This window comes from Cetorhinus maximus, chromosome 20 (assembly GCF_964194155.1).
Source record: "Cetorhinus maximus chromosome 20, sCetMax3.hap1.1, whole genome shotgun sequence".
NCBI classification, from domain to species: domain Eukaryota; kingdom Metazoa; phylum Chordata; class Chondrichthyes; order Lamniformes; family Cetorhinidae; genus Cetorhinus; species Cetorhinus maximus.
Window position 1 is genome coordinate 64,647,356 of NC_135898.1, and position 16,388 is coordinate 64,663,743.

The 16,388-nt window shown below is 42.6% G+C and overlaps 1 protein-coding gene across 3 annotated transcripts in view; it reads right to left on the bottom strand.

Moving 5' to 3' along the window:
• adam12a (ADAM metallopeptidase domain 12a) overlaps positions 1–16,388 on the bottom strand; it is a 445,440-nt gene that overhangs the window by 14,660 nt on the left and 414,392 nt on the right. For 2 of the 3 annotated variants that reach the window (XM_078564869.1, XM_078564867.1), the window contains exons 18-22: positions 13,784–13,892; positions 13,036–13,171; positions 10,770–10,857; positions 4,091–4,339; positions 134–249 (exon numbers count right to left, since the gene is read on the bottom strand). In XM_078564869.1, the coding sequence (XP_078420995.1) occupies positions 134–249; positions 4,091–4,339; positions 10,770–10,857; positions 13,036–13,171; positions 13,784–13,892 (698 nt within the window). The remainder of the gene's footprint in view (positions 1–133; positions 250–4,090; positions 4,340–10,769; positions 10,858–13,035; positions 13,172–13,783; positions 13,893–16,388) is intronic. The other variant, XM_078564868.1, reaches the window with a different exon arrangement.

Consider the following 16,388-nt stretch of genomic DNA (forward strand, 5'->3'; position numbering starts at 1 on the left):
CTTGTCAGTATAGTTCAGAAGCATACAGGACATTCTTGCTCTCCGCTGCCAAATGTAAATCGGTTTAGCTGGTTTTTTTGAGAGTTTATTTCACTCACAATCAAGTAAAAGCTGAGCTGAGTAAGTAACTCACCTGACAGGCTTAATCTGGATCTCAGGGCGCTGCATGGGGGGAGCGTTCAGTTGAGATGGCCGACTTATGGGGTTTGCTGGCAGAGGTTTCTGTGGAGGACTACGCATAGAAGGACCCTGCAATCAACATGAACAAAATAGTGCCGGTTACTTGAGAGTTGAGTAGATCAGGATAACAGGGAGAAAAACAAATAAACACCTATATTGTTCATAAATGTACAGATGCAGAAATGCTAGAATTCCTTGCTCCTTTGGAAATGAGGGTAGTACAGGGGCACAAAGATGAAGAAACAAGTTGCGGGAGGCATGAAGTTTTGGAGGAGGTTCCAGAAATAGGGAGGGACGAGGCCATGGAGGGATTTTATAAATGAAGATAAGAATTTTAAAATCTATGCATTGGTGGGTGAAATGGAGCCAAAGTGAACACTGGGCGATAGGTTAGGAGGGCTGGGTGCGAAATAGAACACGGGTGGTGGGGTTTTGGAGGGTAAGGTAGGAGATGGGAGGCTGGCCAGCATAGTAATAGAATAAACAAGCCTGGAGGTAACAAAAGCATGGACGAGGGTTTTAGCAGCAGATGGGTTGAAACAAGAGCAAAGATAGGTGGTGTTGATGGTGGTGGAAGGGGGCGGTCATTGTGATCGTAAGGATGTGGGGTAGGAGTCAGTTCAAGGTCAAATAGGACACTGAGATTGCAAACAATCAGGTTCAGTCCGAGACAGAGGCCAGTAAGAGGTTAGAAACAGTAGCTATACAGAGTTTGTGTGCATTTACGTGGTATTTGATATGAAAATGCTTACATGAATTAATAGAGCAATATTCATGTTACTTTAAATATGCCAACTGAATTTTTTAGCTGCAGTATTGTAGAGAGTTAGTTCTTTTTTAAATTTTAAATTATATATGCGATTTTCTGCTGGAGAGTTATTTTGTTTGCCAAATGGCGACAGTTCCAGATATATTATACTCTTGGAATCAGATGTGGTTAGCTGCCACTAATACAAATGGAGGATAATAATCGGTCTTCTGCTGACTAATGACTATAATTGGGAATGTAAATTACTTGCAATCTGTAAAATGTTCTGTTTGCTGTTCATTTACAAAGTGCCAACATACTTAATAACAATAATTGCTTCATTCATTATGGTAAATAATAACCTTTTACGACTTTGGTTTAATAGGAAGACATTTAACATGTTCAAAGAAAAAAAATAATTGCGCATAAAAAAACCACAAGCCATTTCTTTCCTCCCTCCTCCACACATAATAGAATACAACCCTAACTGTAACATAAACAAATATTATTATCAGGCCTATCAGAATCTGATAAAAGAGAAAAGATAGGTTATCATTTCCTGGGTAAGTAAGTAAATATTAACTGTTCTTTTTCCCCTTTTCATAAGCTGTTATGCAGCACTTTATGTTTTTGTTTCAGATTGCCAGCATTTGCTGCTTTTCTTTCTTTTTAAATGACCCAAGTCATATTGGGCTCTTTAGAGATATCCAAACAGTTATGTAAATGAGAATTTAAATGGAGATCCAAACATTGGAGTCAAAAGTCTGATGTTGCCATGCAAGATCTTTTATGATATTTGTGTGTAGAATTATGGCAGTGGAATGATGCAGTTCGAGATGCAATTGTTAAATTAAAAAATTGTGTCATCATGTCACTCACCGATGATACAAGTGCATTCTTAAAATCATACATCATGCAAAGGCCTGCATGCTAAAATTTATATCTAATGCCACATGGTAAAACAGGGAGTGGACCAATCACCTCTACATCAGGGTATGGCAGCATGGTGGATATATTATTGAACTTGTAATTCAGGGGCCTGGACTAATGATCTAGAGACATGGGCTGAACTTAATCTCATGCAAAAAGTGGGTCCTGAGCCTGCACTTGCTGGCAGCGGGAGCAGCTCAGCAATTTTACCACAGGCAGCCTCCGAATTAGGCGCCTGTGGGCCCATCATTCAATTAAGGGCAAAGGGTGGGCTGCTGATGCTGCTGCTCCATTCTGAAGCCTCCGCAGTGTCACCAGGACAGAGTGGGAACTGCTCAGGCAGCTAGGAGGACTTTAGGGGGCTTCCAGAAAAATGAATTTAAAATAATTTTAACGGGCTGAGTGTCAGAGGGGGAACCCCTCTGGTGGGGTGCGGGAGGGGACAGTCTAAACTGTTGCCTATTCGGTGCATGGAGCCACAGGGAGGCTTGAAGCTAGCAGCATCCCTTGCACCCGGGGTGTTGGGGGGGGGGGGGGTTGCTCCCTAAAATAGCTCTTAATTGGGCCTTTAATTATGTTAATCAGCTGCCTGCCTCCTTGGAGTGGGCAGCCAATCCGTCTTGCAGCTTGCCACTGGGAGAATTCCCACCAGTTGGTGAGACTGAGCTGGGGACGCCACCTAGTTCACCATCTGGGGGCCAGTAAAATTCTGTCCGTGAGTTCAAATCCCACAACAGCTGGGGGATTTCAATTCAATGAAATAAACCTGGATCAAGCTAGTATCAGCAATAGTAATCAAAAAAATTACCAGATTGTTGTAAAAACCCAGCTGCTTTACTAATATACTTGAGGAAAGGTGATGTGCTGTCCTTACCCAGTCTGGCCTATATGTGGCTCCAGACCCACAGCAATGTGATGGTCCAGCAAGTAATTCCGATGTATTCAAGAAAGCAGCTCAGCACCACGTCTCAGACATTTAGGAATGAGCAACATCCACATCCCTCCAATTAATTAAGGAAGATCAGCACTACTATTTCTTATGCTTTTATGTTGCACTAATGGTGCCTTTTCACATCCGAGTGTCCTGCAGCCTCCTAAAGCCCTAATTGGTTTAGTGAATCCCGAAAACTTTATTTTCAGGTTACACGCAGGGGTCGGGAGCCACCGAGAAGCAGTTTTCAAAGTAGTTTGTACCTGGGTTTTTCAGAAGCTGCAACTTACTGAAATTGCCTAAAAAAGCAAAACAACCTCTTAAAAAGCAAACAAAAAACAAACTTACACCAGATCACCTCAAAAGTAAATTTAAATCTAATTGGAATTTGAATTCCAGATTTCCTCTAGAATAAAGGAGCCACAGCTGGTCATTGTGCAAGGGGTTTCAGAAACCTTCTTATCCTGCATTATCTTCCTTCTCTTTGTCTGACTGATAACTATTTCAACATCGCGTAATACATTCTCAGAAACAAGCAGATTATTTTCTGCTTTCTGCAAGCTTTTATCTCAACTTCTCTTGAATGTGACCATAGCTCAAAGATTGCAACACAAACAATATGTAAGATTTTAATCTGTCATTTTAAAGCGATAAAAGTTCCCCAGCTCTAGCATGTCCACGAGTTTTCCAAAACAAAGGTGGCAGGAGCTGGAGATCTTGGGCGGCGGGGGAGGGGGAGTTGGGGCGGGTGGAGGGGTGAGGTAGGAAATTCTTTGAGAGTTCTCCTGCTTCATCACTATAACTTTGGTGGAACTTTAGCAGAAACTCTGGATGTCGAGAGCCACTATTGTCTCAAGAGGGTTTGGCAAATCTATTTCATTGGAAACAATCATGAGACAGCTTAAATTCTAGGAAATGGTGTTTTACAAATATTTAATATTGTCCTAGAATACTTTATTTGGAAGATAACTTATATGGCAAACAGTACAGAAATGGCGACTTGTCTAGCAGTAATTAGATATTAAATGAAGTTTGAGAATTGGCTTTGCTTCCGCAAATGAAATGGTGGATAATGAAATAGCAAAGAACTAGAATAATAAAGATAATTTTATCTTTTCATGTTTCTTAAAACTGTTCTGCATATATGTTAATAGTCCGAATAGTCACAAGTTACTGTGGGAAAGGTCGAAAGGTTGGAGAAACATCTGAGAGACAGCTGTTTTCAAGTATTAGACATCTCTTGAGTTTTTCAGCATGTGGTATCATTTTAGATCTTTGCAGTACACAGAACGTGTGCATACCTGTGGGTTTCTGAAGGAGGGTTTGGCTGGCAATGGTCTGCTTGGTACTCCTGAATTAGACTCCATGCTGTGGTTCAATGGTGGCAGGACCCGCTGAGGTGTCAGGGAAAAGTGCAAATTTGCTCTTCCGACTGAATTCGGCAATGGATTACTAATGTGAACCGGTTGATAGCGAGGTGGTCCTCGCACGGCTTGGTCTCGCTCATTAGGAGCTGGGAATGAGCTGGCTGACTTTAGATTGTCTGTCTGCTGAAATAAATACACAAACAAAATTGAACTATAATCAAACTTTTGCCGAGGACATGTTAGTTATCATGTAATACTGCTCCTGAGGCCATATTAATCAGGTAACATATGAAACATTTCCTAAGGAATTATTAATTAGCTGTTGAGTGAATTATTAATAGAGAAAGAAAAAAGACTTGGGGCAGGATTTTTACCTTGTCTGGTGAGTGTGGTTGGGGCCTGGGAGCAGCCGTGAAGCCGACCTCCACTCGCAATCAGGCTCCATCGTCAATTTCACGCTGGCTGGCCAATTAACGCGCTACTACGCTGAGCACTGCCGGGGTGGGGGCGGAAGGAGCACAAGCGCGGAAGTTTGCGCATGTGGGTAGACGCATGCAATGAAAACTCCCTGAGGCGCAGAGCTGCCTCAGGGAGCTGAAGGTTTTTAAAATCAAAAATAAAAGACTTACAAATGTTAAAAACATGTCGCCACATGTGACTCTGTCACATGAGCAGGGGCATGTTATAAATGACATTTCAACATTTTTTTCATTTTTAATTCCTGTTGGAAACCTCATCCTGCCTGTAGATGAGGTTTCATAAAAAATCCAAAATTGGCTGCCTGGCCAATTCACCAGCCCGCCAACTGTAAGGTTGGACGGGCAGCAAAAAATTGAATCCAATTAATAGTTTAATGGCCTTAATAGGCCTGTTAATTGTCGGCGGGCGCGTTGCCCGCCAACTGAAATATCACGTGAGTGCGCAACGACGTCACAACACTTGCCATCGCCCGTCATTTTATGCTCGAGTGGTCGGGCGCGCGCCTGCCGCTCTGCAAAAAATTCAGCCTTTGGATCCATATAGCACTTTTCATGATCACAGGATATCTCAAAGTGCTTCATAGCCAAAGAGGTATTCTTTGAAGTGTTGTCACTGTTGCAATGTAGGAAACACAGCAGCCGCTAAGCACTCAGCAATCTCCCACAAACAGCAACGTCATAGTGCCCAGATAATCTGCTTTTTGTGATTTTGATTGAGGGGTAAATTTGGATACCAGGGATAACTCTCCTGCTCTTCGTCAAATGGTGCCATGGAGTCTTTTACATCCACCCAGCCAGGGAAATGCGGCCTCAGTTTCACGTCTCAGCTGAAAGATGGCACAGCTCTCCCTCAGTAATGACTGGAGTGTCAGTCTTGGTCATTGTGTTCAAGCCCTGGAGTGGGGCTTGAACCTGGAACCCTGTGATTCAGAGGCAAGAGTGCTACCAACCAAACCACAGCTGACACATGTTTTTGATAAAAACAAATGCTCACCAGTGTTTAATAAAATAACAGCTTCACAATTCAGTTCTATAACCCCATATGTTTCAGCATAATAGGACCCAGGCGACGAAAAGAATGTTGTGGGGGGGTCTGCGATCCACGCCGATTGTAATTTTTTTTTGCAGGGCAATGGCGCCGCTGTCCTGTGCATATTCCAAAAGCATCCAAGCTGGCACACTGTGACATCAGTCAGTGTCTAACATTGATTTGGTGCCAGACATACCATTTTGGTTCTGTTAACGTCCTCTCTTAAACATGAACAGCTGAATGGAGGACACCCCTCAATTAGCATTATTTAAAGACATCAACATTCAACTTTCAGGTGAGGCACTTTTGACTTATTTTTACTGCTGCAGAGTTAGTGGATGTACCTGTGTGGGAGGAGTTGACAGAAATTCTTTCAGTCAGAAGGAAGTGCTGCTTGTTCTCCTTAGGTAGTCCCTCGGGATCGAGGATGGCTTGCTTCCACTCTCATTTGGTGGGTTCTGAGATGGCTGATAAGTCCAATGCACAATTTGCTGACTCTGCCACATGGCAGGTGGTGATTGAAGGGATAGGGCAGCTGAGGTGTTTGGAGTTTGTGCACTCTCTCCAACGCCTCGACTTCGCCGCTGCATGCTCCTGACGAGGTCTCTGAGCGTGTTCAGTGCCTTCCCTCATAAACTTTCTTCATTTTGGTCGGTCACAAGCCAAAGACTCCCATGAGTCAGTGGGAATACTTGACCTCTTCGGATGCTTTGAGGACATCCCTAAAGTGTTTCTGCTGTCCTCCTGGGAATCTCCTGTCAAGGCCAAGCTCTGAGTAGAGCAGTTACTTCAGGAGTCAGGCAAACAAACTACTTGCCCTGCCCAGCGGAGCTAGTTTTGGGTGATTAGCACCCTGATGCTGGGGATGTTGACTTGGGAGAGGATGCTGCTGTTGGACTGCCTTTCTTGCCCCTGGATTTGGAGGATCTTGCCAAGATACCATTGGTGGTACTTTTCCAGTGCTGTAAGGTGCCTGCTGTAGGTTGTTCAAGTCTCCAAAACATATAGGAGCATGGGCATTACTGCCACCCAGTAAACCAAGATCTAAGTCTCATGTTTGAGATCCTGGTCCTCAAATAGTCTGTTCCTCAGTCGACTGAAGGCTGAGCTGTCATACTGGAGGCGATAATGACTTTGGTCATCTATGTTTGCCTTCGTCTGGAGGAGGCTCCCAAGATAGGGAAAATGGTCCGCATTTTTCACGATCTCATCGCTGATCTTAACTGATGGAGGGAGGTGTTGCACTGTGGGAGCTGGTTGAAAGCTGTGCTTAGTTTTCTGGATGTTTAGTGAAAGGCCCATTTTCCTATAAGCTTCGGAGAAGGGGTAAACAATGACCTGGAGCTCAGTATTTGAGTCAGTACACACAAACATCATCTACATACTGAAGCTCAATGTTTGAAGTTGGAGTGCTTTTGGCCTTGGATTAAAGCTGGCGCAGGTTGAAGTTTCCAACCTGTTCTGTAGATTATTTCCACGCCGGTGTGTAATTTGCTGGAGGTGAGGTGCAGTATTGCAGCGAGGAAAATGGAGAAGAGAGTTGGTGCAAAGACACAGCCTTGTTTGACCCCAGTCTTCACTGAGATAGGATTTGTGGTGATTTCATGATTGGAGAGAGTGATGTCTTTTTAAAAGGCCTCTGAGTGAACCACTTGCTTCCAGTCTTGGGGGAATTAGTTCCTCTTAGGCTGTAACATGCCTGGGATATGGGGCAGAGGCAGCAGAGCAAAGAAGTGGTTAGCAGAGGGAGTAGGAGCAATGGTCTCAGCAGAAGGCCTTACCCAACTATATTTCTCAGAAAGTACTTCTCCTACTTGAACCTCAGTCAAGAGTAGTGTCTGTTGTGGCTGCGCTTCATCAATGAGGTGGTCACAGAACATTGCCACCTCCTTTAACTGGACTTGCAGCCACACAGAATGGTGAGAATTGCACTACTAGTAGCGATCAACGTCACTAGTGCCCTAACTTCTACACCAGTCGTTCCTTCTAGTTTGGAACAAGTAACATCATCAACATATCTCAGTTTGTCATGCATTGCTACATTTGGGAGGTCATCGAGGCCCTGTATGCAAGGAGCAGGGACCTCATTGTCCTCGCTCTAAGCAGAGAGAAGCAGGAAGAGTGGCCATGTGGAGTTGCTGGGAGAGCAGGCTTCCCCAGGTTGCAAGAAGACATCGGCTGCACCACATCTCAACAGGGATATGCATCAGAACGTGCAGTTGGTGTGTGGCCATGCACAGCTTGCTATACTGGCAGCAGTCACAATGCATTTATCTTACTCCAGTCAGCTATTTCCACCATATTCGAGCCACCACGATGAATCAAAATATGGTTACTTGGTGACATTGATGACTCCCCTTCACCACATAACCACATGTGGATAGTGCTCCCACTATGAGAGCCATGCTGTGAACGGAGCCACTGAGGAGCAAACCACTGGTGTCCTGAAGCAACAGTTTTGCTACTTGAGAGTTGGTGGGAATGGGGGTCCTTCAGTACTCGCCGTATGTGTCTTCCGATTTGCTGGGGGTCTGCTGTGTTTTCCACAGCCTAGCCAGCATGAGGGCATAGCTCTTTTCACCAGGGCTTCAGCAACCATCTCAAGGTGAGGTGGGGAGGATGTAGAGGAAGAGGAGGAAGCACAAGGAGGGAGAAGGCACCCAGGACACCATTGCTCCGGTTAGGTGGTCTACGAGCATCCATCAGACTCTGGTCCTCCTGAAATAAAATCACCACATCACTGTTGCTCCTTACTTCCCAATCTTCCTATCCCTCAGTCAAGGGCCATCACAGGATCCTCTTGGTCTAAATCCCAAAATAAAAGACATAAAAAACAGCCTTCCATATCAACTTTATCCAGAAACACTTCCAATAATACATAAAATATTAAATTATTCACCCTCAGTGCCTCTTTTGCAGGTGTCCTTGCCTGTGCTAACACTCCTACACCAGTAGCTGCAGCATGGCTGATGGAAGGCTGCTTACTGTCAATGGGAGAAGCTTCAGACTGCCTCACAGGATGCCCTCGATGAGCTCTGGATCTTGAGTGCCTGGCTTTAGACTGCACCACCTCAGCATGGGCAGCGGCAATCTGGGCTGTCTGGCTGAAAGACAATGGCAGGGGCACTGGTGGAGAAGCAAAGATGAGAGCATGAATGCTATCAATTGGAGAGAGGACAGCAGATTTGTCGTCCACGGGGCCACCGCCACTCCCCTGGGGTGGTACCTCAGCAATTCTAGTAATCTGTTGGAGCACAAATTGCTGGACCACTGAGAGACCCTGTATGTCCCTTTGCAGACTGGCATATGCAGCCATGATGGCAGCAGTCTGAGCCTGCATTGACCAAGCTGAGTTTGCTTTGCAACAAGCAGAGATCTCATGAACTTCAGCCTGAGTTTTCACTGCAGCACTGAGATGGTGGGTGGTTTCTGCCTGTGCTGAGACTTCAGCCGACAGATGCTGCATCACAATTGGGCCCACAAGTATTCTCATGGAGCTGGTCGCCATTTCCATGCTGAAAAGGATGGGCTGCCAGCTCTGTACAAACCCTGTGCCAAGTTGGAGTTCGACTCCTCCAAGCTCCATACACTGACAACAGGCTCTGTGGTAGGCCTGCCAATATACCAAGCATCACAGTGTGCACACCTATCAATCTTTACATCTAAGTTTGAATCTGAGTCCTCCACAGCAGAACTCATCTGTGACATCACCCTTCAGTGAGTTGGAACTAGTGCTATCCTTTCCCCTTGGCCTGACTGCAGCTCACTCGTGCCTGATGACTCACCACGTGCAAATCCCAGCTCTTTACTACTCTCTAAGGTACTTGCAGTGCCAGTATCTGAACTGCTGACTGCAAGTGTTGGATCAAGTGACACTTCCTCAGAGGGCTGCTTTTACCCTGGGCCTTCAGCCTCAGGCACCACTGGCTGGGTGGGCAGCAGTTCTTGGGTATCTGAAAACATGAATTCAGAAGGGGTGGGTTGTGGTGAGAGGAGGGGGTTGGGCGTAAAATAAAAGGTGCATGTTTACACCATTTGCAGCCTGTACATCACACCAGTTTGCAGAATGATAGTGAAGTGAAAATGTGCATAAAGCAGGAACATGGATGGTTTCAGCGATGGCAGTTCAAATGGCCTCAGTGAAGGCTCCGTCAATAATGCTGGGCACCGTCTCCTTCAAGGGGGTGAGGACAGGCAGCTGTGCTGTCTCCTATTGGTTCTCTGCTGCTCCGCCTGTAGTGTGCCACCTTTCTGCAAGAGAAAGCAAGCGTGTCAGTGAGCGTGTTGCAATGTGTTTGGATGATGTACCTGTTATAGCTGAATAACTGGAAGTATGTGGAAGCTGCAAGATGTGAGTGTGAAGCTTTATGCTGTGCTGTGTGAGGGTGAGGTGGAGCATATGAATGTTAACCATGAGCCCTGATTATTGGAGGTTGCTGATGGTTGAGTAATCAGGGCTGTGGTACATTGAGCAATGCTGAAATTCGTGGTGCAATTGTTAAGATATGGCATTTGACAATGCATTCACTGACCTTGATCACTTGTGTGAGGTCACTGAACTTTTTTTAGCAGTGTATCCAGGTCCTTGGGGCCAGACTCCTGGCATGACCCTCCCTAGTTGTCTACTTCAATTGCCTTCATGGTGTATATCTGAAGGCCTCCTGGTCCCCTACAGAAATAGGAGCTTTCTCCTCTTTTCTACCTCCTACGCTAAGGCTCCCAGAACCATATCTGGGAACCTACAAGCCCTCTCTCTGGCCTGTTTCTCCAATGCTGCAGTTTGTTCCTATCAGGGGCTCTTCTCCAGCTGTTTCCAGGATACAAATGCAGCCAGAATGCAGTGCCCCTTTAAGAGGTGCAGACTAGCTTTAGTTGGTATTAGTCTTGCATGAACCTGGGTCCCCCTGCTGGCTGTGCAGCCACTCACCAGCGCATATGGCACCGGGCTGCATACTACAATCCTGGAGATAATCAAGTAGCATAACATTTTCATGCTGCCTACATCACCTCCATCTGGCGTGGGGTAATTGCACATCACAGTCCCTGTGCCTACCAAGAGGCCTCATCAAATGTTTCCCCCAATAATTTTTTTCTGAGAACGTACCTTGTATATGTTGGCTTGTCTTTTGATGGGAGTTGTGTAGGTAGTGCTGGATTGGCTTGGTGTTGAAGATCTAGTTGGACCTACAGTCCTACAAATAGAAAAAGGAAAGCTCTTGGTACAGTTAATCTGTACAGATTTTATACAGTCAGTTATGATTACAGTATATGAAATTGGTGACAATAAATATACATTTCCAGAACAATTTTCATATGGTAAGATCTTTACCAGTTGTAATTTATTCCAGGTCATTCTTCTCCCGATTTTTTCTAATTATTACCCCAATAATTATGGGAACATTCCATAGGCACCAATAACCCTATGACATCTTGTCCAAGGGATTATTATTTTCCTATATGTGGCTTGACAATGAGTTTAGCTGACAAACTATTTGACCATAGACAGCATCAAAAGCAAGTTTAGTCCTATCCTTATCTGGCATCTATATACATGAACATTCTAGGAGGAGTCACTGGATGACAATCAAAGCAGGATCCTTGGACAATTTTCCTTCTATTTACCATGGGAAAATCAAGACCAATTTACATCTCCACGGCTAGCTGGTGTGAGATCAGGGCAGACTGGAATCAGAGTGCTCACTTTCTGATTTGTGTGCTCCTTTACAATGCTGTGCAATCCATTAATCTAAAGCCACTGGGGAGTTAAACTTGACTTATTATTATTAAACTCACAAACTTGGAAATAAGCCATTTTTCTTTTTCTACTCCTCTCTACTGCTTGCAACTGTATTTTTAAGGACCGGGGCAAATGGTCTAATATTTGTAAGGAGAAAAATAGTTTTGAAATGGTATGCCATTCATTTGCTTGAATTGAAAATGAAGTATGTGAAACAAGGTTATGCAGTGAGTTGGGGCTCTGTCTTCTCATATCTGGTACCTGGTTTCAAATCCAGCCCAATTCCTTAATTGAAAATCTTATTGTGACTCTATAGCAGTGCCATTCTCTCTGTAAACCATGGGGCCAGATGGACTGCTAAAGCCTATACTGGGCAGTGAGTAAAGTAGAATCTTTTAAGACGGAGCATAGAGCAAGAATTTTGGTAGATAATAATAGCAAGTTAAAATTAGGAAATTAAGCTGGATTTTTGTTTATGGGTCCCGATCCTGCTGTCGGTACGAAGCGTGGAGCAGGAATGCATACATGCCATAGCTAGGACCCAGAGGGCAATTTTTGAGGAGTGGGTCAACTAAGTGGTTGCCTCTCGGAAACTTGTCTGCTGGCTGTGGGCAGAAAGCCACCAACTCTCATCCCCCCAATCCTGCCTCCATGAAATTTGCCTGGGGAGAGATCTTGGCAGGAGACTGGCATGCTGGCCAAAAGTGATCCTGCCTCTGCAGCCAAATGAAAATTTGGCCCATCATCTCAAGTCATTTCACAGCCCAGACAATATGCATGAAAATATCCACATGATAGAGAACGGGAAATTGCTTCTATTTGTTTTTTTATAGTTTTGCTATCAGTAATATCTGGACCTTAGGTCATGTCAATAAAACCAAAGTGACAGAAAGCAGAGGCAGAAGACCTTTATAGAATATAAGCATGCAAACAAAACCACAGAATGTTTTAACTGCTTTTATGAGTTTATCTTCAAAACATTTTGTAGTACTTTCCTTAACAGGAGAGCCCAAATTCAACAACTATCATTTAGCAGCTGGCGTCGCTCAACAACTTTTCCGCTGTGACATAGTTGTAACCTCCAAATGCTTTGCTCATTGATAATAAAATGTTTACACCAATTTTTAACCACAAATAAATGCTATCAGGCTTTTGTCCCCCATAACCGACATTCTGATATATTAAAGCTCACTGTATTGAGCAATTGAATCAGTTTTACCTTTTAATATTATTGATAGCAATACTATTGGAAAAGTATTATGTAAGTAGTGGTGATAAGAGGACAGAATGGTGTGCAGGCCAATAGCAGGACTGGTGGGATGATAGTGGCAGAAAAAGGACAAGATTCAGAAGTGGCATTAGGAGCCAGGGTTTAGGATTGGGGAAGATAAAGCATAAAGCTAAAGCTAGAGAGCATAGCAATGCAATGCAAATTGCGACTAGTTGCAATAATGTAGGGAAGAAGGCAAGAGAAACGATCCATTATCAATAATTAGGGGATTAGGTTATCCAGGTCCTTCGCCTTTCCTCAGACTCTAACATTGCTTTCTTATTAGCAAAGTAAAAAGTAAATATCTTCAAAAGTCTCCATAGCAAATGCTAGAGGAAATATTAATTATTAGGAAGGTCTTACCTTAATTTTTCAACTGTGGTCATTTTATGTGAGAAGAGAAGCTGGAGCAATGTCTTCCGTTTGAAACACATTATCAGCCCCGCGGTGATAAGACTCAATATGGTAACTAGTATGCCCACAAACAGGCTGTTGCTTTCTGAAACAAGATGTATAAATACAGATTGAGTTTTGACAGCAACATTGTCTTTAAAATAATTTCTGTCAAATTGTATAAAAGTTTAATCAACAAATTAATCTAGTTATTTATTCCACAAGTTTCTAAAGTTTTGGTTCCAGGAATTTCCTCAAGGGTTCTCTCGATTGGCTAATGTAACTGGAGCATTCACATATATCGGATTTCAGACAAAGTTTTGGCGGCTGACCAGTAACCTATCCCCACCAAGGAAGTTTCCAGAGACTAGATTTGGAGCACATCCTTCTACTTTATTTTCAGACGTTTTTTATTCATAAAGAACTCATCTTAAATATACCTTAAGCTAGAAGAGTTTATGTTGCATTGCAGCATATAGTGCCCCATATAGGGGAGGGTTCACATTTTGATTCTGCCTGCACATTCTCATATAAGAAACAGGTTTTTATTTTTAACATAGTATATTATTTATACTATATTGACCAATTTCAAAATCATGTTTTATTACAAATACACTAAGAAAAATACTGACATACAGGTGTAGAAGAAGCTAATGCCAGCTTGTGTGTATGTGAATGTAATGTATTGCTATTATAAAAATATACAGTCATTCCTCACCTTCAAGCCTCATGGGTCCACTATCTATACTGCCTCCTAAACCAGGTTTGTCACAATATGGAGGGGCCCAGTCATGGTCACAGTGGCAGTTTTTATTGTTGTTGCAAACCTATTAACATGCAAAATAATATGTAAGCAATTGTTTAAAAGGAGAACAAACTTCATTTTTCTGCTTTACATGTCAATTTAAGTGCAATAAATTTGTGCTAAGTAGAAAAACTGCAAGACCAACCAACTTAATAATAGTTGCGCAATAAATGTTTCATATTTTACATTTAGGGTTAATAACAAATACATCTTATCTTGATAGCTTGATTAGTAAATGCACCATTTAGCATGACACTCTGCCATATATCCAGAAAAACCTTAGATACCGTGCATGGTCAGCTGTTCTCAGTTGGTAGCTCCAATTTCTCTCCCAAGCTAGGGAGGGAAAAACCAGTCATGGTGCTCTTTCCTGAATGTTATCCAGTGACTTTTGTTGGAATTGGTGTGCATATCAGGTGGGGACAGGAGAAATCCAACTGTACTGACCCCTCCTCCCCATCCCGGTTAAATAGCCTATTGTTACTGTTCCAGTTCACCAATGAAAAATTAGCCTTTAGCTGATAGGGTTTTAGTAAGCACTTCAGAAGAGTAGAGGAGAGAGGAGAAAATATACAGTAATGGACTAAATTCTAATTTTGTAACAGTAATTACAGCTGACAATGGTCTCATGGCTTGATAACTACAAGAACATTTAGAAAAAAATCACTATTTATTCCAATGGACAGTGTATAGACATTTATTTATAAGAGTACATGTGGCAACATAACATGTTATTGTGCTGTGACCAACAGTGGTAGAACAGGGGATAATAAATACTATACAATTTCTTATAAAACCTTACAGTCAAGGGTAGCCTCAGGTTGAAGTTAGGCACTTCTTCTCAAGGGCGACTCAGGATGGGCAATAAATGCTGCCTTTGTGAGCAGTACTCACATCTAGTGAATGATTTTTAAAAAAGAATGAATTGCTGGTGATTGAATCATACATAGTTCATCCAGTACATCTAATAGTGGCCTGATTAAGAGTAGTACAGACAAAGGGTTGGTTGCTGGTTATGCCCCTGTCCCCCAGTCATGTAATGCTATGTAAGGGCAAGATTGTAAGGAAAATTTTAAATGGCAGAAAAAGCAGCAAGAGTGAAAAGATATGGAAAATAATATGAGAAAAGACCTCTCAGCCTGATCCATCCAGAAGCAATGCGTCATTGTTCAATCGTGGTCTTCCTTCCCATACCAACCATTGATTCCCTATTCCACGAAAACTAAAGGGATGATTTTCAATCTTTGTGTTCCTGGTGGGAAGCCTTGGTTGCTAGCAATGCATATCTGAAATCCTACTGCAAACTGTGCATAATATTCTGGTCTAATTTAAGTGATTGGAAAGTCATATGTAGCGCCAGCAAATTTTTGATCGGAATTGCTGTTGGGCAAAGTTACCCACTGGGATCATGAAGCTTTGAACACAGATCAATGCAGGGACATTGAATTTCCCTGTATATTTCAGAAACTGTAATCTTTAATGGGTTGCAGAGTGTTAGTCTAAACCTCTTACATTGCACATAAGTGCACATCAGAAACGTTTTTTTAATGAAGTGCAGATCACTTAACCAGCAATCATTTTTATGGCTTCAATAATACAATTTTGTCAATTCCACAAAATTTAAATTCAGTAAACTAAGACATTTCTAAATTGACGGAGTCTGCAAAGGGAAATGAAAAGTGCTTACTGAATCTGAATTTGTAGGATTCATAAAAATCTCACGTTCAAGAGGAATGAACAGGTTAAAATGTTATACAATGTAGAAATACCTTAGAACTGAAGCCCATTGATGGCACAATTTAGTGATTAAAAAGCTCATCTAAATTTAATTCTTTGAACAAGCAAAAATGTGACCATCAGTTTTAGTACTGCAAATTATTTAATCAATAATGAGAAAAGGCTCTTCATGCAATTTATTAAGAGAGTCTCTTGAATCTCTGAAAAGAATTTTACACAGCTTGTTAAGCTGCTTCTACAGTCTTAGCTTGTTTTAAAAAAGGATTTATTGAAATTGTTAAGGCTTGTAAAATGTACATTGTCCTATAAAATAACGGGCTATATTTTCCTCCAGATGATAATTTTACTGGGAAAATTAATGGAGTTAATTTTCAACTTGCTGCTGGAGTGTAGAACTGGCTGGGTTGGATAACCCCAGTGTCGAAATTTCCACTCATCTCAGTCCTAATGGTCGACCCCTTATTCTGAGGTTGTGACTCTTGTTCTAGGCTCCTCGGGCAGGGGGAACACCTCTTAGTATCTACCCTGTCAAACCCTTTAGAATTTTATGTTTGAAATAGATCAGCTCTCAATATTCTAAGTTCTAGCGAATATAGGCCCAATCTACCTGGTCTCTCCTCATAGTGCAGCAATGTAGGTGGTTTAGTGAATTATCATTTCATTTAAAAAGCTGATGGGCTTTTGTGATACCAATAAATGCAAACTTTTTGAAGAATGTATTTAGGTATGAAACTGTGTTTTGTAATCAATGTTGGTGTTTCTTGCTTAACTGTTGGAATGT